This window comes from Macaca nemestrina, chromosome 11 (genome assembly GCF_043159975.1).
Source record: "Macaca nemestrina isolate mMacNem1 chromosome 11, mMacNem.hap1, whole genome shotgun sequence".
Classification (NCBI taxonomy): domain Eukaryota; kingdom Metazoa; phylum Chordata; class Mammalia; order Primates; family Cercopithecidae; genus Macaca; species Macaca nemestrina.
This window is the reverse complement of record NC_092135.1, coordinates 84610965-84634150: the sequence shown is the minus strand read 5'-3', so window position 1 is coordinate 84634150 and position 23186 is coordinate 84610965. Positions and strand designations below refer to the sequence as shown.

General features: G+C 35.4%; 1 protein-coding gene across 3 annotated transcripts in view; it reads right to left on the bottom strand.

The window, feature by feature from the left end:
• Positions 1 to 7119: 7119 nt before the first annotated feature.
• LOC105468297 (integrin subunit alpha V) overlaps positions 7120 to 23186 on the bottom strand; it is a 92298-nt gene continuing 76231 nt past the window's right edge. For 2 of the 3 annotated variants that reach the window (XM_071073028.1, XM_071073029.1), the window contains 10 exons: positions 22743 to 22835; positions 21195 to 21274; positions 20742 to 20822; positions 20196 to 20301; positions 19059 to 19217; positions 17889 to 18002; positions 12317 to 12430; positions 12107 to 12214; positions 11084 to 11206; positions 8795 to 10812 (listed from right to left, as the gene is read on the bottom strand). In XM_071073028.1, coding sequence (XP_070929129.1) covers positions 10717 to 10812; positions 11084 to 11206; positions 12107 to 12214; positions 12317 to 12430; positions 17889 to 18002; positions 19059 to 19217; positions 20196 to 20301; positions 20742 to 20822; positions 21195 to 21274; positions 22743 to 22835 — 1074 coding nt within the window. In that variant the 3' untranslated portion in view covers positions 8795 to 10716. Of the gene's footprint in view, positions 10813 to 11083; positions 11207 to 12106; positions 12215 to 12316; positions 12431 to 17888; positions 18003 to 19058; positions 19218 to 20195; positions 20302 to 20741; positions 20823 to 21194; positions 21275 to 22742; positions 22836 to 23186 lie in introns of all 3 variants that reach the window. The other variant, XM_071073027.1, reaches the window with a different exon arrangement.

The following is a 23186-nucleotide window of genomic DNA, read 5'->3' as shown; positions in this document are numbered from 1 at the left end:
GCAGGGAAGAAATGGAACTATGTGTTGGAAAATGGGGATTAGGGAAGAATAAGGAAGAGAAGATGGTCAACAGGAAGCAGGTGGTTGGTTAGGCAATTATGACAAGTAAGAGGTCTGAGATCTCATTGTCCGGATGCCATGATCTGTTATGTTTCAGTTCCTTGATACTCTCTGGGAGGCCTGCTGGTGCTTTCCTGAGAAAGGAACTCAGATAACACAAATGTAAATTTTTCAAGTTTTAAGACTGGTAGGGTCAATTTCTATGTTTATTAAAAATAAACCATAAATATCAGTTCTATGGGACAATTGACCTCATTTCAGTAGACATAAAAATACCCCCCAAAGATGTACATGAGGTAATTCATAGAAGCTGTGAATATGTTACCTTACACATAGTTGGACTTTAAAATCCAAAGTGCCTTAAAAGGATTTGTCAGCAATGTAAAACTAATTTATCATTCAATACATGATAAAGTAATGAAGTTTATCCAGTGACAAGACTGCATGCAACTAGGAGAGGATAGAGCATTGGTAGGGAGAAGAGCTGGATTTGGAGAATTAAAAGTGAGAAGATGGGATTATTTCTGTATGGTAAATAAACCAGATTCTCAGTTCTGTCATTGAATCACTGCTATACTGCAGCTGCTTTAGGGTTCCCTTGAAAGGCTAGGGCTGTCCATTGGAAATAAAGTAAAATTAATTACTAGTATGTCATCTCTGTTTGTTGGGAATCATTAAATACTTGTGGAATGATTGAGAGAAGACCTTTCTGGTTCAGTTTGTGCTGGTAATTTAGCACCACATGGTGGTGAAGTGGTTGGTTCTGGTTTAATAGTCAAGGTGCAAGTCAGAAAGTCAAAATTGGTATTACAAAATAGGAAATTTACTTATTTAATACTTTTTTTCCTTTTTGTTTCCTCACTAAAGTATACTGAAAAATTCAAAATTACTGATTTGTCTCCAGAAGAGGTGATAATATCCCTGAATTTTAAAGATGTTTATGTCACTTATAATCTCAAAAACAACTTTATCTGCATTGTTCAAAGATGAAAAAAAGTGTAAGCCACCAGAATTTTCTATGAAAAATTTACCATGTACCATACACAAGATCGAAAATAATTTCTATTACTCTGGTGAAGAGCATAATTCTCCAAATTGAAAACTACTAATAATAATGTAGATCAGTTGACACTTTTTGAATAACTTAGTGGTAACTAATTAATATTCTGAATACAGGATTAACTAAAAAGTAACCCCTAAAGACTCCATTTTAACACCTAATATCTGAGAAAGGAAGTAAAATAACTTTGAGATTAATTACTTTGAAACAAAGTAGGCATTTTTAAATAATGTGAAGGTAAATTACTATGTAATGACCAAAGTCGAAACCTAAATACTACTTTTATTAAAACTGATTATATATTTGTCATGCTTCAGGAAAATGGGGTTGACAAGGAAATGGTATGAAAGGGACCATAGCCAAATAACTTTCTAGGAAAGTCAGAACACTTTAGAGAGTGAATAAAACATTACTTGGAAAAATATTGTTGTTGCACCAATTGATATTCAGGCATTGCAACGTATTCACTAGATAACAGCAATTCTATTTTATGAGCTATGTTTAGTAATCTAGGTAATGTTGCACAGCAGAAAGCATCCTGGACCAGGAATTTGAATGTGTAAGCATTAGTCCCAATCCTGCTAGTAACTGCCTTGGCCAAGTAATGAATTCTCTGGGCATTGTTAACATTAAGGGGTGGAGTCAAACTTCTTCTAACTTATGACTTTTAGGAGTTTGACCTTGATGTGCCTAAAAGTTGTCCTGTTTAGGGTTCACTGAGCTTCCAGAATTGTAGGTTGCTATTTTTTTAATCAAATTTGGAATTTTTGACTTCAAATAATTTGTCTGCCCCATTCTTTCTCTGAGACTGTTTTTCCACCTAGTTAGGTTGTACCATGAGTCATTGAGGCTATTAATTATTTTTTCTTTTTTTTCTGCTCTGTGCTTCAGTTTGGATAAATTCTGTTGATCTAAATTCATTGATCTTTTATTCTATGCTACCCCACTCTATTTTGATCCCCCCTCCAATGGATTTCTGATTTCAGATATTACTTTTAATCCTAAAATATTCATTCAAGTGTATTTAATTGGTTTCCCAATCTTTCCTGAAATGCCCATCACTTCATCCATAATATTCATGTTTTCCTATAGACTTTTGAGGATTTTCATCATAGTTATTTAAAGTCATGTCAGCTATGGGTGCACAAAGGCATACAGAATGGACCCTGGAGATTCAGAAGTGGGGAGGGTGAGAGGGAGTGAGGGATAGCAAACTACACATTGGGTATGATGTACACTGCTCGGGTGAAGTGTACACTCATATCTCAGACCTTGCCACTTTACAATTCATCCATGTAACCAGAAACAACTTGTACACCAAAAGCTATTGAAATAAAAACAAACTGAAAGATAAAATGTTTTTAAATATAAAAATAACAAAATTAAAGTCATGTCTGCTAAATTGTTTGTGGGTCTGTTTCTATTGACTGATTTTTCTCAAAACTCTGGGCTATATTTTCTCACATTTTCCCATTTCTTCCCATTCTTCCCCACCCTTCTCCCCTCCACAACATTGTGAATGATACATTGCAGAGTCTCTAAGTTGTGTCATCTTCCCCTGAAAGTAAATCTTTACCAGCAGTCAGTTAAATTACAAGTGTATCATAAACTTGGGGAAGCTTGGTTTTATGATTTGGTAGGGTGGGCCTGTTTTGGCTTTGCCCTTCATCCTAGGGTGAATTAATTAATCTTTGGATGTACTAGTTATTCCTAAGGCATAGATCCAATGGGGTTTCAATGGAAAGATAGGTTTTTCCAAGCCCTGTAACTGAGTAAGACTTGAACTTCCATCTCTTGTTTCTCGTGCAGTGGATAGTAGTAGCTGGAATAACTGCCCTGTTCTTTCAGCTCTCCCTCTGTTGTTTTCCTCTGGGCCCCTTATAGCCTCACTCAGTGCTGGGTTCAGCCAAGGATTTGAGGGAAATATTTCCCACCTCCCACGCTGTGGCTGCTTCCTTTCGTGGAATTTTCTCCTCAATTTCTAGCCATAGTGGCAGTCTCATCATTCCAGGAAAGAAAGACAGCTTTCTGTTGTATTTTATCCGCACCATAGGGAATAACTTCAGGGGAAAGTGTAGCTGCCTTCTTTAACAGTTAAATCCCCTTCAATTTCTGCCTGCTTTCAGTAACTTCAATGTCTTCAAAGGATTGTTTTCCACTGTATTTTGTTCAGAATTTATCATTGTTACCTGACAAAGCTATCCTGCCATTATTGAAATTAGAAACCTCTATTAAACTTTAAATGCCTATGGTTCTGTTCTTGGTCACTAAAATTATTTATAATCTTTTTTTCTAATCAAGCATATCAAAGTATTATGATACCTGTCATCAAGTTGCTTTGTTTACAAGAAAGTTTTTAATTAAAAAAAATTTTTTTTGTAGAGATGGGGGGTCTGTCTTGCCCAGACTGGTCTAGAACTCCTGGCCTCAAGCAAACCTCCTACCTTGGCCTCCCAAAATGTCAAGATTACAGACATGAGCCGCTGTGCCCAGCTGGTTGCCTTGCTTTTAGATCTAGCTTATGTACAAGTAACAGACTGAACAAATGCAAAGGGTATTTGGGGTATAACCTAGCCAAAGAGTGTTTGGTATGGTAAACTCAGCAGGTAATTCTGACCCATTCATGATTTCAGCAGGCTCTTCATCAGGAGTTACAAACTCAAATTCCTACAATGGCTAGGCAAATGAGTAATGAGAACTTAGTCTCATGAAATAAACAGAAGTCTCTCTAGGATTTATGCTAACCCCAGAATTGCTTGACCATCTTAGTGCAGACCTTGCTCGGTTCCAACGTTGTATCCAAGCAAGAACACAGGCTCCTATCCTCAAGAATACTGCAGCTCTTAGAATTCAGAATATCTGTCTTTGGGGTATTCATAATACATTAATGGTGCCAACTAGTTCATTTATTTTTAAAATACTTTGAGGCCAAACAAAACATCAGGCCACTGTTTTCAACTTGTGATTTTGCTCCTGATCCCAAATACTCCCTGGGATTGTTCTACCTCATCTCTTGATGCTAATTCTGACCCTCCTTCTCCCAATATGTTCTAGATCTGCTTTCCTTTCCTTATCCACATCATTTCATTTAAAATTTATTTTGTCCCTTAATGTATAAAACTGCTCAAGTATTTTCTATCTGTAAAATGAACTTTCCTACTTTTGCTTTCACCTCAAACTACAGCCCTTTCTCTTCCTTTCTAAGCCAAGCCAAGCATAATGCCTATCCATTGCTTGACCCACTGGAATCTGGGTTTAGTGCTTGACCACGCCACTGAAATGGCTCTCTGTAAGGTCACCAATAACCTACTCTTCTTCATTCATCTTACTTCATTTCCCTATGGTCTTGTGTCACAGTCTTTCTTGACTTTCTTTTTACTTCTATAGCCAATCCTCGCGGCTCCTGGCCATCCCATCCTCCTTTTAAATGTAAAAATTCAGTGCACTGCCTTCTTCCTGTCTCCTTACTTTACACATTTCTCCTGAACCGTCTCATCCAATCTCATCCATTAACTTCTACTAATACCTATATTATTTCTCTGGCTTTGATCTTTCTCCTGAATACCAAGGCTTATGTTTACAAGAACCTGCTGGAAATTTCCATCTAGATATGCCATAAGTACCTCAAATGTAATGTACCTTTTCCGCTCCTAAACTCTCTGCTCTTCCCTAAATCTCTGGCCCTTTGCTCCTATTTCCTGTCTCAATTCTTAGTCCAGCCAATCACCTAACCCAGAAACCTATGGATTCTACATCATACATTATCCTAAATGTCTCCTTTCTATTCCCAATTGTTACTAGCCTGGTTTATTTAAGCCCTTATCACCTCTTTTTGGCAGTAGTATGAAAATATTGCCAGCCATCATTCTATCTTCTAATATGTTAATATACTAATATATGTAAGTACTTTGCATATATTTAATATTTCCAAAGATAATGCTACATAATGAGGTAGATATCATGATGTCTATTATAAAGGGTATAATGAAAAGGTATGGAGGGTCTAGGTGGTTTGTGCAAGGAAAGACACTACTGTAGAACACATTAAGAAAGAACAACCCGGGGGCATAAATCTCTACCACATGCTAGTGTGAGAGCTTAATCACTCTCTGAGGTGATTTTCAAATCAGTAAAATGGGTATCAATATAGTATCTATAATATTAGCTGTTATGATATAAATTATTCATAATAAAGACATATCACCAAAGCAAAAAACAAAGAAAGCTACTTCCTAGAAATAAGTAGTATAATTTCTCTTTCTAAAATGCATACAGTTCTGTCACTTTTTGCCAACATGGCTGCTGGTGGTTGAATTTTATCATATTTCAGGCCTGTTCAAAAATGTTTCTTCATATGGTTTGGCTGTGTCCCCACCCAAAATCTCGTCTCAAATTGTAATTCCCATAATCCCCACATGTCAAGGAAGAGACCAGATGGAGGTAATTGAATCAGGGGGGGCAGTTTCCCCCATGCTGTTCTCTTAATAGTGAGTTCTCACGAGATCCAATGGTTTATAAGTGTTTGGTAGTTCCTCCTGCATTCATTCTCCTTCACGCTGCCTTGTGAAGAAGGTGCCTTGTTTCCCCTTTGCCTTTAGCCATGATTATGTTTCTGGAGGCCTCCCCAGCCATGCTGAACTGTGAGTCAATTAAACCTCTCTCCTTTATAAATTACCCAGTTTCAGGCAGTTCTTTATAGCAGTGTGAAACAGACTAATACAACTCTCTATAATGGCTTTCTTCATTAATGATTTATCACCATGATAAGGTTCAAAGAATGTTTAAAATTAATCTGGGAAAAGAGAATTCCATGGTTCAAAATTTTCTTCTTGGACCAATCAAGTGAATGATGGACGAGACTTACTGGATAAGCACTTAACATATGCCTTTGATAACCCCTTTTCTGGCATTTTCACAAAATCCCCACAAATTGACCCTCTGTGGACCAAGATACTCCCACAGAGGGTAAACTTGCAAGTGACTGGGAAGAGCTTTGAACTCAAGTGGTTTGAACAGTTTTCAAAATGATTTCAGGCAGGATGTGGTGGCTCACACCTGTAATCCCAAAACTCTGGGAGGCCAAGGCAGGTGGATCACTTGAGCTCAGGAGTTTGAGACCAGCCTGGACAACATGGTAAGAACCCATCTCAAAAAAATAAAATCATTTCATTTGTGTTATCTCATTTGATCCTTAAGAGCAACTAGTAAGTCAGGCAGGACAGAAAGGCTCTGCCCATTTTCTAATTCTCACACTCAAAATACTTCCATGTGTAGGTGCTGTACATTTTACATCTTAATTACAGCCAAAATATCAAGTATAGTGGTCAGGATAGGGGTAGTTATGACTTGCTGGTCCAGGGGAACTATCACATCTAACTAAGCATATAATGTTAGAAGCAAGGACAGTGGTTACTTTTGCAGGGCAGGGGTGAGATATGATTAGAAAGAGACAGAAGGGGGCTTCTGGATGCTGGCAATACTCTTATTTCATTTCCATAGGAATTTATGGTGGTGTATTATGCTACTTCAGTGTAATTTCCCAAGCATCTCAAAACTTAATTTTCTTCTTGGTACTTTTCATTTATGAAAATAGGTATTTTCATACTAGAATTGCATATGTATATTGCAATTGCATATATGCAATGGCATATATACACTATAATTAAAAATTATAAAAGAAAGATGTAAACGTGCATTTTAAAAGGATTCTGATAATGTAAAAATAATAAAGGTTAGCATAATGAATTTAGAAATGTTTGTTTAGAAATAAAATAATTCTTGTATTTCAGGCAGATACATATTTGCCTTTCTAAGGATGGCTTTTAATGTGGTACATTTGGCTCTTTTTGTGTTTCTTTTCCTCAAATAATTGACATTCAAGACTTGAAGTTTTAGAGAAAGTTACCTCTCTGAGGTCATCCTTTTATCTCATAATTGCTAGCTCATGTAATTAAAAAACAAAAACACATCACAGAAAGGATAAACCCCATACACAAAAGTGGCACCATATGCTTATGTTTATTGTACAGTCACAAGTTACATGTTGGAAATCAAGCGGAACACTGTACCAGTTTTCACTAACTCAAATCAAGTTAGCAAATTACAAATTTTAGAACAGATTCATTTTCTGTCTCACCCAATGTGGGTGACCACAAACATATTTACTTTCTATGTTATTAGGTAGCAAATTAATTTGATACACTACACAGCTTCCAAGTTACCTCAGGATATTTCAAAGTGTTTCAAAACTAGTAAAGAATAATTCATTTCCAGCCTGAAATACAATGCAGAATGGACCATTTAGGGGTAAATAACCTCACTTAATCGCTCTTTCCTGCTAACAAAAATAATACAAATATTTGTTTATATTAGGCTTAGTACATTAATGACAACTTTGAGATTATCTAGATTTGGTTACATTGTTATATTGCACTTGAGAAAAATGACAAAAAACATCAAAGATTCAGTACCTCTCCCAAGAAGTTCATTACATATCAGAAATTACAATGAAATATAAGCATATATTGCATGCTGCATATTTCTATTGCTCAAACCAGTCAACCAACAAACTAAAAGGAATAATCTCCGAAACACTGAGTATTAAGTAATTTCATCTACCTTTTTTGATCCTACAATCATGTTTCAAATTTTAGGTGTTTTTCTTTAAATTAGTCATCAAACTACTATATATACTAGCTATCCAAGAATACAAACAAGGTGATACTGAGATGGGTAGTGGCTGTACACAGGTATTCCAAGAACGACTCATTCTTCTCCACCAAGCTCATCATTACATTTTGCAACTTAGGAAGTTCTACCAACTTAGGAATTCTGTTTGCCTTACAAAAATCACTAATCTATTATATATACAATGCTTTTATCACACAAATCTCTCCCTTAGGGTCATGATTCACTATCAAAAATCTTTCACAGCCCTCTTAAGCCAGTAAAGTCTCTTTTACTAACACTTGAGTTTTCTTTATGGAAACGTAAGTGTTAATGAGAATTAACTACGAATAAGTAGTTTAATAACACAGGTAGAATGATGGCAATAATATTTTGACTAATTGTTTTACCTTTCAGATTCAGAATTACAGTGATAATCGTTAAGGGAAAAGAGAAAGAAAGAGAAAAAATGATTCACATGTATTTTTCTCAAAATATCAATTTTGAAATAAATACCTATATAAAAATCAAAATCGGTATATTTCTTAACAATGTCAAATGTTTTCAATATCTTCTAGTTCATTTATATGCTTTCTTAAAACTGAATCAGATCGTAAGAATTTTATACTTCAAAATGGATTTTTATTCTCAATAAATCACAAATACAGTAGTATTTCAAATGTTTTAGAAATTTAAAGTTTTCATAGGGCAAGTTTTTGATATTTAATCATGATAAAAAGAATCCCAACATTTTCTTCAGAAAGTAGGCTTTCAAATTACACTTTTCCATATTTTTGTAGATATATAAATGTTCATTTTTTGAAGGAAAATCTATGCTATTATACAAAACTATATTTCATAAAGGTAATTTAAGAAATTATGTTAATTTCCAAATTACAGCATCTTTCAATATCCAATACAAGATTATTTTCAAGATAGATGCCATAAAATGAATAGATGGCACAAAAGCAAATCCTAACACATTTGTCAAAGAGTGACTTTCTATCCAACATATTTTCAGAAGTGACTGTTACTAGGTGGTAAAACTGTTAAGGTAAAATTTGTTATAGACTAACTTACTGATTGGTGGCAGGCAACACTTGGCCCTAGGATAAAAATATTTTTCTTAAAAAAATTTAAATTTATTGGTAATAAAAATATTTACTGCATGTGATTAAGCTTTTTCAAGCTACTAATACAAATCTATACTTCAAGACCCATTACTTTTGAAATTTACTAAAGCTAAATAGAGAGTCTTGTCTACAGTCCTACCTTGTATACCTCAACTAAATGTGCTCCTATTTTATGAATATTTTCTTAAGATTAGCTCAGTCATTTCTGCAGGAAATTATGAGATATGGCAAGGTAAATTTCAATTATTTTTAAAACACAGCAAAATAGTCAATTATTTAAGGGAAATATTTATCATTACCTAATGAGGACAGCAGTTAAAGAGCTATTAAACTCTCTATTTCTAATGCACAACATGATGTAATTGCACAAAAATAGGTATAATTGATCAGCATCCCCAGGCCTTGAGGAACTGTGAATAAATCATATATTCCTCTAGAAGGTTCACCACTCTACAGAGCCATATAAAACTACAACTTTCTACCTATGTGGCTTTTATTAAAAATTCTAGAAAATTAATTTATACTAACAAACTTCAGAAAGCTTTAAAAGGTTTTCAATAACTTGAACTGCTTATAAAAATTTTTTTAGAAGTTATTCTGATAGCTAAGACTGATTTTACACATTACCTTGCTTAAACAGGGGTAATATTCCTGTAACATTATGCTATTGCTAGAAGTAAATCAGTGAGTCACCTTAAGAGTTTTTATTCCAAGCATTACTCATAAAGTTGGGGTAAGGGGTCCAGGTTCCTGTCAACTGTAAGGATTCCTCATTGATATTGACCCATTCTCAGTAACAGTTTTGGAAATATAAGGAAAAATACATGAATGGGGGAAAATAAATTAATACTAACTAAAAACTCTGCTCTACTCTAAGAATGTACTACTTACTATAAGCATAAGCAACTATCTCAAAGAACTACATAGTATTTTAATAAAAATGCTTTTTTTATACTGTAAATAGCCAGACTAAAACAATGGAATAAATATGCTTTGAAAATAATTTCCAACTCCATATGGCTTTAAGCATTATGATATTCAGTTGAAATTAAACAATTACACAAAAGAGGCATTTGTGATTATGGAACTAATTTTTAGTATAGGTTGGCTTGAAGGATTTGACATAAAATTTATACAAGTTAAAATGTAATAAAATATTGTGGATTTAATATAAACAAAAGTGTTATAGGATCTACCCAATTTTCATATTAAAACAAAATATTGTACCTTTGTTATTAAAAGCAAGAATTTTGATGGTATCATGTATGTGTTTATAAAGTTCCACGATATAAGGGATTAAAAAAATCTAAATCTAAGTTCATGCAGTTATAAAGTCTTTAGTATCCTGAAAAGTAAACTGTAGTGTAATATGTATTAACATTAAGTACCTATACAAAAGACATAATTGCTGAGGTCCAAATTTGGACTGCTTTAAAACAACAACAACAACAAAAAATGAAATTCAATACATTAAATCAGAAACAGTAACTGAAGGAGGTACTATTTTATATAAAGTAGTAAATCAGGCACTATCTGTCTTATATACATTGAATAAAAACTATCCCTTGAAATTTTATTATTTAAATACCTAAAAACACAAGTCACTCTATGTTATTAAATGTATGTCTGAACTTATTTATCAGGAGAAGGTTGACAAATGCTCATTTCGTGGTGAATGCCAATTAGCACTATCAGCAGTAAAGCCTTGGATTTTTACTCCTCATGAAGAAAGTTTAAATCTATAATAAAGTTGCTAATTCTAGTGGGTCAAGATGTAGCATAACTTAAAAACTGCAGTTAAGTTTCTGAGTTTCCTTCACCATTTTCATGAGGTTGAAGTTGTTCCCTTTCTTGTTCCTCTTGAGGTGGCCGGACCCGTTTAAAAAAGCCCATCTGTCAGTTGAAGAAAAACCGTTATTACTGTCACATCAGTGTAGAATACGAAAAGTATTTTCTGAGTGACTATATTGCCACTAAGAAAATTCAAATTGTATTTCACAGAATTTATCTTCCCTTCAATAATAAGTAATGCTCATCAAGCATCATTCATTACAGGTCCCTTTCTTCCTTCCCTTACTTTTCATTCTTCTTTTCCTTCTGCCCTTTCCCTTTTCTTCTGTTTTCTCTCTCTCCTTCTTTGTCTCTTTCTAAGTTCGTTACTTACCCTGTACATTACAAATACCAAAACAGCCAGTAGCAACAATCCTGCAAGAACTGCTAAAATGATCACCCACACAGGCACAGGCATGGGTGCTGGCTGAATGCCCCAGGTGACATTAGTGGTAACCTATCGAGGAATAAAGATATTAGTTTTAAAAACAGTGCATTGACTTAATCAACAAATATCTGAGAAAATATTATATTTTATTTTAATGGAATTCACAGTATATTCTTTTCCTGCATATGATAATTTAGTGATTTCACATTTGGTATCAAGAGCATGCACATACACACATGAAACTCCCAATGACAGGTTGACTTCTGATTGCATCTGAAACGCAATCTTTTTTTAGACAGTCTTGCCCTGTATGTAGCCCAAGCTGGAATGCAGGGGCATGAACTCGGCTCACTGCAACCTCCACCTTCCGAGTTCAAGTGATTCTCATGCTTCAGCCTCCCCAGTAGCTGGAATTACAGGCATGCACCACCATACCCAGCTAATTTTTCTGTATTTTTCGTAGCGAAGGGGTTTCACCATGTTGGCCAGGCTGGTCTTGAACTCCTGGCCTCAAATGATCCACCTGTCTCAGCCTCCCAAAGTGCTGGGATTACAGGTGTGAGGCACCACACCCAGCTTGAAATGATTTTTAAATAATCCAATCCAGTTTATCATGTGCTGATCCCATTTTTACTCCTTAAATATCTCCAAAATGCCTCACTTGTTGCAGTTAATTTCCAACTTTCTAACTTTGTAAAGGAAAATTCCTAAAATTTCCCCAATATAATGTAGTATATACTAAGAAATTTCTTACACTGGACAAGATGCTAAACTGAAAGGTCTAGCTTTAATCATTCCAAGGTAGGGGAGTAAAATGATAATATTAAACTAGGTTATAATACTATCATGTAATTTCATCAGTTTAAATTATCAAAAGAGTTAAGCTGTCATTTTTTTAAAAACAAATAAAAACATGTACAGCATTTGAATTGAGTACATTTACTGTATTCACCTAAACCAATGACTTACCAATGTGGAGTTGGTGATATCCTCAATTGGAAGATTTTTATAAGGAAACTCTATGACATTAAATGAAGCAGATGACTTCAGAGAATAGGAATGATTCTGATTTTCCTTCTGTTTGGAAATAACAATTAGATGATTTTCCAGATATTAGGCCTTTTATATTTCTTTGAAAACACTGGGTATGTTTGCTAAATGCTGCACCTGTCTACTTACATTCATAAAGGTCTCAGTCCACAGTAATGACTTTACGTACAAGATTGCACTCTTTCCTCTGTCTAATCTTCCAACTTGGCAGACAATCTTCAAGCACTGAGCGACTCCACAACCCTGCCAAAACAAATCCTTCACTTATAAGCAAAGGTCATTCTATCATCTCTTCAACATTTGAAAATTCACCATTTTTTTTTTCTTTTTGTGTGATGTTCAAAGAGATTATCCAGATTCTTTTGTCTTGTAAATAGATAGGCTAATAGTTGAGTCTATGAATGCTTTTTATTGTGAAGGGGTTGGTATGTTTCTTTTCTTTTCTCTTCTTTTGCCACACATGTAGTTCCTTGTAAATGAAAGGGTTGGTTTTAATGTGATTTGTTATAGAAGGATAAGATCCATAATATTAAAAGATTCATTCTATGACTAGAACTCAATATTCTTTAGGCAAACTCAGAACATGGTGATATTTGTAAGATATAAAAACCAGATCTCAACATCCCCGTGGAAAAGAAAACAGAATTTTTAATGGGTATTCCATGGAAGGCCTACAAAAATCAAATCACATGCTGATGGCCTCTGACGCATTTAATGTTGTAATCAGTAACTTCAAGGTTGGCAGGCAAAAGAAATAAATATTCAATACCTTCTATATGCTTCTATATACTGTATTAGACATATCACATGTACACACCCATGACAATGCCGCCCAGTAGTGATACCATTTGCTGATGATCAGGAATAGAAAAGAGTTTCCTTGACCTGATAAAGGGCATTGATAAAAAGCTCACAGCTAACATCATACTTCATACTTCTTTCTCCCTAAGGTCACAAATAAGACAATAGAAATCAAGCCATTTCTACTCAATATTGTACAGAATGTTCTAGCCAGTGCAATTAAGAAAAATTAAGGCCAGGTACGGTGGCTCACTCCTGTAATCCAAGCACTTTGAGAGGCTGAAGCAGGCATATCACTGCAGGTCAGGAGTTCGAGACCAGCCTGGCCAAGATGGTGAAACCCCACCTCTACTCAAAATACAAAAATTAGCCAGGTGTGATGGTAGGCACCTGTAATCCCAGCTACTTGGGAGGCTGAGGCAGGAGAATCACTTGAACCTGGGAGGCAGAAGTTGCAGTAAGCTGAGATCATGCCACTGCACTCCAGCCTGGGTGACAGAGCTAGACTCTTTATAAAAAAAATAAAAATAAAAATAAAAGTAAAAGGTATCCAGATTAGAAATGACAAAGTAAAGCTATCTCTTTGTAGATGACGGGATCTTACATATAGAAAACACTAAATAATCCATATTAATTTAAGCTAAAAAAACAAGTACAGAAAAGGTACAGAACACAAGATCAATATGCAAATATAAGTCATATTTCAGTATACTATCAATAAGAAATCCAAAAAAGAAATTAAGAAAACAGCATTGAGGTCAAGAGCAGTGGCTCACACCTGTAACTCCAACACTTTCGGAAACCAAGGTGGGAAGGTCATTTGAGGCCAGTAGTTCAAGACCAGCCTAAGCAACATAGTGAGATCCTATCTCTACAAAAATGAAATTTAAAAATTAGCCAGGGGTGGTGGGTGCACTTATAGTCCTAGCTACTCAGGAGGCTGAGGCAGGAGGATTGCTTGAGCCCAAGAGTTTGAGGTTGCAGTAAGCTATAACTATGCCACTGTCCTCCAGCATAGGTGACAGAATAAGACCCTGTCTCTAAAAAATAAAAATAAAAATAGGCTGGATGCGGTGGCTCATACCTGTAATTCCAGAACTTTGGGACGCCAAGGTGAGTGGATCACCTGAGGTCAGGAGTTCGAGACCAGACTGACCAACATGGTGAAACCCATCTCTACTAAAAAATACAAAAAATTAGCCAGGCCTGGTGGTGAGCGCCTGTAATCCCAGCTACTCGGTAGGCTGAGGCAGAAGAACTGCTTGAGCCTGGGAGGCGGAGGTTGCAGTGAGTCGAGATCATGCCATTGGACTCCAGCCTGGACAACAAGAGCAAAAACTCCATCTCAAAAATAATAATAAATAATAATAAAATAAAAGAGCATTGAAAAGAATACACAGAAATCATGTAACCAAGGATGTGCAAGACAAGTACACTAAAAATGACAAAATATTGTTGAAAAAATTGTAGAATAAATAAAAAGAAAGACATACCATGTTCATGAACTGAAATATGTAATGTTAAGATACTCCCCAAATTGAAACAGGCTCAAGAAAATTGCTACCAAAATTCCAACTACCTTGTTTGCAGAAATGGACAAGCTGATCCTAAAATCCATAAGGAATCACAAGGGACTCTAAATAACCAAAATAATCTTAAAAGGAAGAAAATGTATTCATATTTCCCTATTTCAAAACCTGAACTCCAGAGCTACAGTAATCAAAACAATACTTGTATTAAGGATATACATATAGGTCAACTGAATAGAATTGAACATCTAGAAATAAACCCATATATTTATAATCAATTCATCTCCAACAAGACTGCCAAGACCATTTAAGGGGAAAGAATAATTTCTTCAACAAATGATGCTGAGACAAACGGATAGCCACATACAAAAGAATAAATCTGGACCCCTACCTCACACCATACACAAAAATTAACTCCAAATGAATCAGGGATGTAAATGTAAGAGCTGTAAGTGTAAAACTTATAAAACCAAAAAAACCTAGGTATAAATCTTCATGGCCTGTATTGGGCAATGGTTTCAAAAATATGACAACAAAAATACAAGCAACAAAAGAAGACATAGATAAATTGAACTTCAGATTTAAAAATTTTTGGGCATTAAAGGACACCATCAAGAAATTAAAAAGACAATTCACACAGAATGAAACAAAACCTGCGTAATCATAAATCTAATGAAGGTAGTATCCAGAATATATACAGAACTCTTTACAACTCAACAATAAAAGGCAAACAACTCAATTTAAAAATGGGCAAAAAAGTTGAATAGGTATTTGTCTAAAAAAGATATACAAATGAAAAGATGCTGAATATCATCAGTCAATAGGGAAATGCATATCAAAACCACAATGAGTTACCTCTTCACACCAACCAGGATATCCTGATTATAAAAATTTTAAAACAAACAAAACCAGAAAATAATAAGTGTTGACAAAGATGTGGAGAGAATAGGACCCTCATATATTGCTGGCTGGGACTGTAAAATGCTGCAGCAACTTTGGAAAATAGTTTGGCAGTTCCTCAAAAAGTTAAGCATAGAGTTTCCATATGACCTAGCAATTACACTCTTAGGTTTATTCTCAATAAAACTGAAAAACATCTTTACATGGAAATGTATGCACGAATGTTCATAGCAACACTATTCAAAATACACAAAAAGTAGAAATAATCGAAATGTTGATCAACTGATGAATGGATAAACAAAAGGTGGTATGTCCACACAATGGAGTATTATTCAGGCATAAAAATGAAGTACTAAGGCATGCCACAACATAGATCTTGAAAACATGCTATGTGAAAGAAGGCTAGACACAAAAGGCCACATGTTGTATGATACTACATTTATGAAATGTCCAGAATAGGCAAATCAGTAGGAATGCAGGTTAGTGGTCACCAGGGGCTGATGATAGGGGAGAATGGATAAACTGCTTAATGGGTATAGCATTTCTTTTTGGGGTGACAAAAATGTTTACAATTATAGTGGTAATGATGGTTCAATGTTGTAATTATACTGAAAAACACCAAATTATACACTTTAAAATCATTAAAACAGTTAATTTTATGTAAGCTTTGTCTCAATTTAAAAAAGCAGATTCTGAAAGAGGACAGAAAGTGCAAGATCAAAAGTGGGGTTGGGAGGTAGAAGGCAGTTTCTATTTCCCATGGGTTGGTCAGGGAATTCCTCTGACATAAGTTTACTTTTAAGGACATGAGAAGGATATGGGAAAATAAGCTACAAGGATATCTGGACAAAGAATTTCAGGCAGATGGAAGAGCAATTACAAAGCATTGAGGAATAAACATGCTTGGGGCTATCTGCTCAATGAAGAGCAAGGTGGAAAATTTGAGAAACAGAATAGTAAGGAGAGGAGATGCAAGCAGAGAGGCAGAAAGGGCCTGTTAATGTTGGGCTTAAAGGTCATTGTAGCCTCTTGCTTTCTCATTGAGTTAGACGGGAAGGCACTGGAGTGACACAACCTGACCTGTATTTAAAATGATCACCGTGGCTTCTATGGCATACAAAGTATAGTGGGGAGAAAGGCAGAAATACAGAGGCCAACCAGGAGTTTGGCAATAGTACAATTGAGAAGGGAAAGTAGCCTGGGTTAGGTTGTGTTAGTGATGAAACTAGTGAGAAGGGGCCAGATTCTAGGCATTTTGAAAGTAAATATTGATACAATTTGTTGAAATACAAGACGTGAGATTTGAGATAAAGAGAGGGGTCAAGCATGAGGTCCAGGTGTTAGAGAATGTAGCTGATATTTACTAAAATTAACTAAGAACTTTATGGAAAGAGCAGACTTGGGAAAACCCAAGGGTATATATTGAGAATTAAGTTTGAGATTCCTATTAGATATTTAAAAGCAGTTTCTAGTAAGCAGTTGGATATTGGAATCTGAAGTTCAATGCAGAAGATCACACTGGAAATATAAATCAAAGGCATCTATACCAGATGGTATTTACAGCCATGAGAGTCAATAGAAGGAAGTGATTAAGTGAACGAAAGTCACTAGGCAGTTGAACTGGATGAGAACTAACAAGAACCACAGAATTTGGTGTTGTAAAAGTAACCAGTGATCACTATTAAACATAAGCAGTGCTGGGCCTGGTGGTTCATGCCTGTCATCCCAGCACTTTAGAAGGCTGATGTGGGCAGATTGCTTGAGCTCAGGAATTCGAGACCAGCCTGGGCAATATGGTGAAACCTCATCTCAACAAAAAATACAAAAATTAGCTGGGCATGGTGGTGAGCGCCTGTAGTCCCAGCTATTTGGGGGACTGAGAGGGAAGGATTGCTTGAGCCTGGGAGGTCAAGGCCTCAGTGAGCTGTGTTTGTGTCATTGCACTCCAGCCTGGGTGATAAAGTGAGGCTCTGTCTCAAACAACAAACAAACAAAAAACACTATACCAGGTTCTCTACTAGAGATTTGGAGATTTGTTGATTAAAAGAAAAAAAAAAGCAATCGCCTTTAAAAACATTATAGCCATTATATAGGCTAACTCAACAAAGGTTAATCAAATGCTAATTATTATTCCAATGTATTTCTGTTGGGACCTTCTGGATTTTTTAGTATCGTACTAAAGCCTCAGAGATTAGGAGGAGGCCAAGAAAGAGGACAGTTAAAGAACTAGAGTAGGAAAATTAAGTTGGGACATAAACTAGTTCTATTAGCCATCTACAAAAATAGATCATTTGAAGAAAATATGGCATTAATCTGACTAGGAAAAAGGAAAATAAGAGGAATGCATGGTATAAAAATAAATGTAGTTGTTCAAGCACAGCTGTTGTTATTTTTGAAATGTTCTTTGGCGTCAGTTCTATAGTCACATATTTTTAAATGTCTATAGTGCACGTACTTGAAATGGCACTTACCAAAGTGTGAATATCTCCTTCACTGAGGGCAAGATCCCGCTTAGTGATGAGATGGTCCCGCTCACCTTGCCCAGCAACTGTGTCATTCTTTTCAGTTGCTTGCAAAGATGAAATCTAATGCAATCACATTAACAAAATGGTGGTAAATGATAATGAAAAACATTTTATATCAGCATTTTGATATAAACTCTTAGATACGAATAAAAAATAGTGAATGAGCCGGGCGCGGTGACTCACGCCTGTAATCCCAGTACTTTGGGAGGCCGAGGCGGGCAGATCACAAGGTCAGGAGATCGAGACCACGGTGAAACCCCGTCTCTACTAAAAATACAAAAAATTAGCCGGGCGCGGTAGTGGGCGCCTGTAGTCCCAGCTACTCAGGAGGCTGAGGCAGGAGAATGGCGTGAACCCAGGAGGCGAAGCTTGCAGTGAGCCGAGATCGCGCCACTGCACTCCAGCCTGGCAGACACAGCGAGACTCCGTCTCGGGAAAAAAAAAAAAATAGTGAATGAAAATTTAGTATGATAGAATATTTACCACTCTGTATATGGTGAGCAGTAAGGACAGAAAATAAAGATTAGTCTTTATTATGTACCAAAAAGGTTAGCTCTCCCTAACCATTATTTTCAGCCCTTGCTTACCTCGAAGTAACACACAGAAATGGCCTGAAATTCCACAGTACATTTGTGATGTCAATCATGGGTATAGTTTTTATTTTGTTTCTTTACCTTTCCTTAGACCATACTGTATAATTGTTTCTAGTAAAAATCTATGGAGATGACTATATCCAAAAGTCAAAAGAATCATGAGTAAAATGGTAAAGCTTATCCCAAGGTAGCAATTTTAGCAACAAAACACCCTTGATGTGATATTACGCCCTGAACAAACAACAATGTGATGGAGCCAAGGTCAAACTGAGTCCCTGAAGGACATCTCATGAGGCTCAGTAAGCACTCCATGAAGATACGGTTCACTAGGATGTCACAGAATTAATTCTTATCCATTATACAAATAAACTTATCCTGAGTGTACTGCTTATGAACTAAACAATTTTTTGCAGAGTGGGTTCTATATTAAAATAGTTGTTTTATTTTATGAATTTCTTTTATAGGTTTAGAAAGAAGGCAATGAAATATCATTATAATGAAGAGCTGCTATAAAGCACATTACCTTAATTCTCAAAGGGTTGATCTCCATATCTGAAGTGCAGTTCATTGGTCCATCAATATCATAATGAAGGATATATAACAGAGTATTATTGTTGTATTTATAAGGCCACTGAAGATGGAGCATTGCCTTGCTGAATGAACTTGGACCATTGTTTCTCAGCTAACGAGAAAAAAGAAAATGTATCTACACCTTGGGCAAAAATCTGTTCCATAATCCTTCCCCTACATCAACTTTAGAAATCATGTTAGCAATAGGTTTTGAACAAGAGCACAGTTTCCACAGTTAACCTCTAATTACAATGTGGCTATTTTTATGCAAAAATTATCAAACTCAACATTTGTCTCTAACACAGAGTAATATGTGTCAGGATAAAAATATAAACAAGGTTGGGCACAGTGGCTCACATCTGTAATCCCAGCACTTTGGGAGGCCGAGGCGGGCAGATCCCTTGAGGTCAGGAGTTCATGCCCAGCCTGGTCAACATGGTGAAACCCCGTCGGTGAAACCCTGTCTCCACTAAAAATACAAAAATTAGCCAGGCATGGTGGTGCACACGTGTAATCCCAGCAACTCGGGAAGCTGAGGCAGGAGAACTGTCTGAACCCAGGAGGCAGAGCTTGCAGTGAGCTGAGATCGGGCCACTGCACTCTAGCCTGGGCAACAGAGAAAGACTCCACCTCAAAAAAAAAAAAAAAAAAAAAAAAAAAAATATATATATATATATATATATATATATGTATAAACAAAAGGTGAAATATTTAAAAATTATTAATGAAGGATGACAAAGAAAATTTTCTTCTATAGAAATACAGTTTTGATTATTTGCCATAGGTATTTTCATTTTTAGCCAGAACTACAAAATGCCCATGAGAAAGTACCAGTGACTTATTTCTTTTATTCAAGTAGAACAATTGATTTTAAACAACAAATTATATAAACTGCTTTATTTAAACAAAGCTATTTGTCAAATAAAAATGAATTTATGAAAAAGGAAAATATTCAAACAAATCTCTGATACATAATTAACCAATGTAGTTTACATAAAAATTACATAGAATTTTTTTTTTAAGTAGCTTAGTTGTTCCTCTCTTCGTTGGCTCGTTCACTAGGTTTGGGTAAAATCCAACAACTGCAAACCTCATAGATGTGCTGAACAACTGGCCCAACGTCTTCTTCAGTCTCAGGGTTCTCCTTGTGCTCCCAGTTTGGAATCGGAAGAAAGATATGATCAGGACTCGAGACTCTAAACAATGACCAAAGAAAACCTACCATGAATATCAAAATGATATAGTCAGTCCATTTTCAAAAGTGCCCTGTATTCATTACTCAAGTGAATAAAATTAGATCTAATTTTTAAAAATACTTCAAGAGAAAACTAATGAACACACACATGCACAAAAACTGCTCTTATGAAATGTACATGTAACAGGTGAATTGATAATTTGTGTAAAAGTTCAATAAACTTATTTTGTGCATGTTGTTGCCATGTTTTGTTCCTTTTGAGGATCACCCAGTATTGGGGATTTGGAACATACCTAGGATTTTATTTCTACAGGAGCTAATGCCCTAGTAAAACCACCACTAAACATGTAGTGTCTACTGTCCAGAAGAGGCTAAGGCCTGAGAGTTACCTTTAAAAAGCAATCGTGAGAATGAGATACTCAACTAAGTATTCATACTGACCCTCTTATCTCAACTGCAGCTAAAACAGCAAGGTCAACTTTGTGAGATACAACCGGGCTTACTTTGTCAAACAGATTTGAGCTGAAAAAGAAAAAAAAAAAATACTTAAAACTGAATTAGACATAACCACCAAAAACATACAAGAGGCAAATCCAGTGAAACTAAAAATTAACAAAAGAAACAAGTGTAAAGCTTATACCTCAAAATAGTTATTTTCACTAACATTTAATTCCAAGAAGATGAACGTTTTATTTCTGGATTTTAAATTTTGTTTTACAAACTCAAACTTGACAATAAAGTTATTCTTATAACATAAATATTGATTTTAAAATGCTATAATCAAGCAATAAAATTTAATCTGTGCTATTCTAGATTTAAAATATATTACATAGTATATTTACAACAAATAATATTTATTTGATAGTTATAAGTGAATATAAGTTGTTTTCATACCTTTGGATTTGTAAGTCAAATTTCACAGAAGTATCCATCTCTGACTGCTGGTGCACACTGAAACGAAGACCAGCTAAGAGCTGAAGGAGAGAGGAAAAGATAGTAATGTTAGTCAATGTCTAATTAGCAAAATTTCAAATCCAATGTCTAAATAAAAAATAATGTTCTAAAATGGGGTTTTTCTGAGCTTACAATAAAACTGAACAAAGATAATTAAATCTTATTTTCTATCAAATCTGTTTTACTTAATATACCTGGGCCAATCCATAAGACAGCCTATTTAACAATTATTAATCATAATTATACCTCCTTATAATACTATCTTTCTAAAAAATGCAAAAGTAAATGTTTGTTGATCCAGTGAAAGTCTAGCAACTAGGTGCAATGATTTGATAACAGGAAGCTAACAACCAAAGTATGTGCTGTGTTCATAGCCCAGAAAAGAAGAAATGGATGATTTACTAGAGTAAGAGAACCTGGCTAAAGAAGGCATGAGTAGGGCCACAACCAGAATTTCTCCATACACTTCTCATAACACTCCCAACACCAAATATCCTAACTCCTGCAGCAGAAAATTGGTAGATTTTAAATAAAACAACTGAACCACCAGGTACAAAAAAGGCTTCTTGGGGATCAATGACACATAAAAATAGTACTTCCTGGATACTGCCTCCCACTCCACAAAGTCTGGAGTTGGCTACTTGGAATAAGCAGAAACTATATAATAACCAGAAAGCTAGAGAGAATGAGAATATGAGAAAATAAAAGGCATGCTCATTGTTAATAAAACATGTAATACATGTGAAAAATTGAACTTAGGGTAATTTTTTCAAGTTCTCTTCCCTAAGATACCGTACATCTAGAAATAATAATGACTTGTAATAGAAGACATACTAAAGAAACATGGAATACTTACAACTATATTACTACATATCTTCAAAGTACCCGTATCAATATGTCATTAATTAAATTCTATTGAATAAGTCACACAGCATATACTGCCATTTTGTCCTTGCTACTAGGAATTCTACAAGGTATATTTTGTTTACTTTTTAGAGGATTTGGAAAGTGAGCCATTGGCTGCTGCTTTTCAAGCTCCTGGGCACCCTACTCTACCATCTGAAGGGGAGCCTTATTCAACTAACCTTTGCTTTGATCCTCTGTGTGGGGCCTGTGATGGAATCTAGCTCACCTAGGATTGACAGTCTTAGTAGTTGCCAGAGTAGCTTTTCAGGATCCATTAAGGCATCAGTGAAAAGAGCAAAATTATTATTTCAGTCCTTAGTTTAAACCATGTTCTCATCCATTTACTAAAGTGAAGGAGGCGTACAGAGCAGCTGATTGCAAACCACGTAAGAGCACAACCAATTCTTTCGTATCTTAGTTAAAACTAAGCAAAACTCTGCTAATCATTTAACTGTTATATCGAAACCAATTTAAGGACATTGTTTTGAAGCGCTTATTTTTAAAAATTACTATGATCCCAGAGAACAATATGCTTTTCTATTTGCTGGGGAGAAAAAAATCTGTTTAATTAAATTGTCTTACTTGAGTTCCAGCCTTCATTGGGTTTCCAAGGTCACATACCACCTGGCGAGTTTGGTTTTCTGTCTTAAATGCACAGGAAAGTCTTGCTAAGGCCTTTGATAGACAAAGAAAAAGGATACAAAAGGAAATAAAATATCATGCAGTTGGATATTTCAGTTTCTTGTCCTAAGCAAATAAATCTAGTTGAGCAAACCAGGAGGTAAGGAAAAAGCCAGAATTGGGTACAATTGCCACATGGAAATGCAGAAGTGTTTCTAAAAGATCCCTAGAGGGCTACCATACATAACCATAAAGCCTCTGATAAATAATTTGATGGACGGGCTTAGACACTTTATCTATCTAACCTCATTTCCAGGCACTTAGCTTGCAATTCTAAAAATGTCATATCAATGCATTATGCAAAGTATTAGGCTTAAAAGGAATTATGTAAGAGAGGCACTCCAT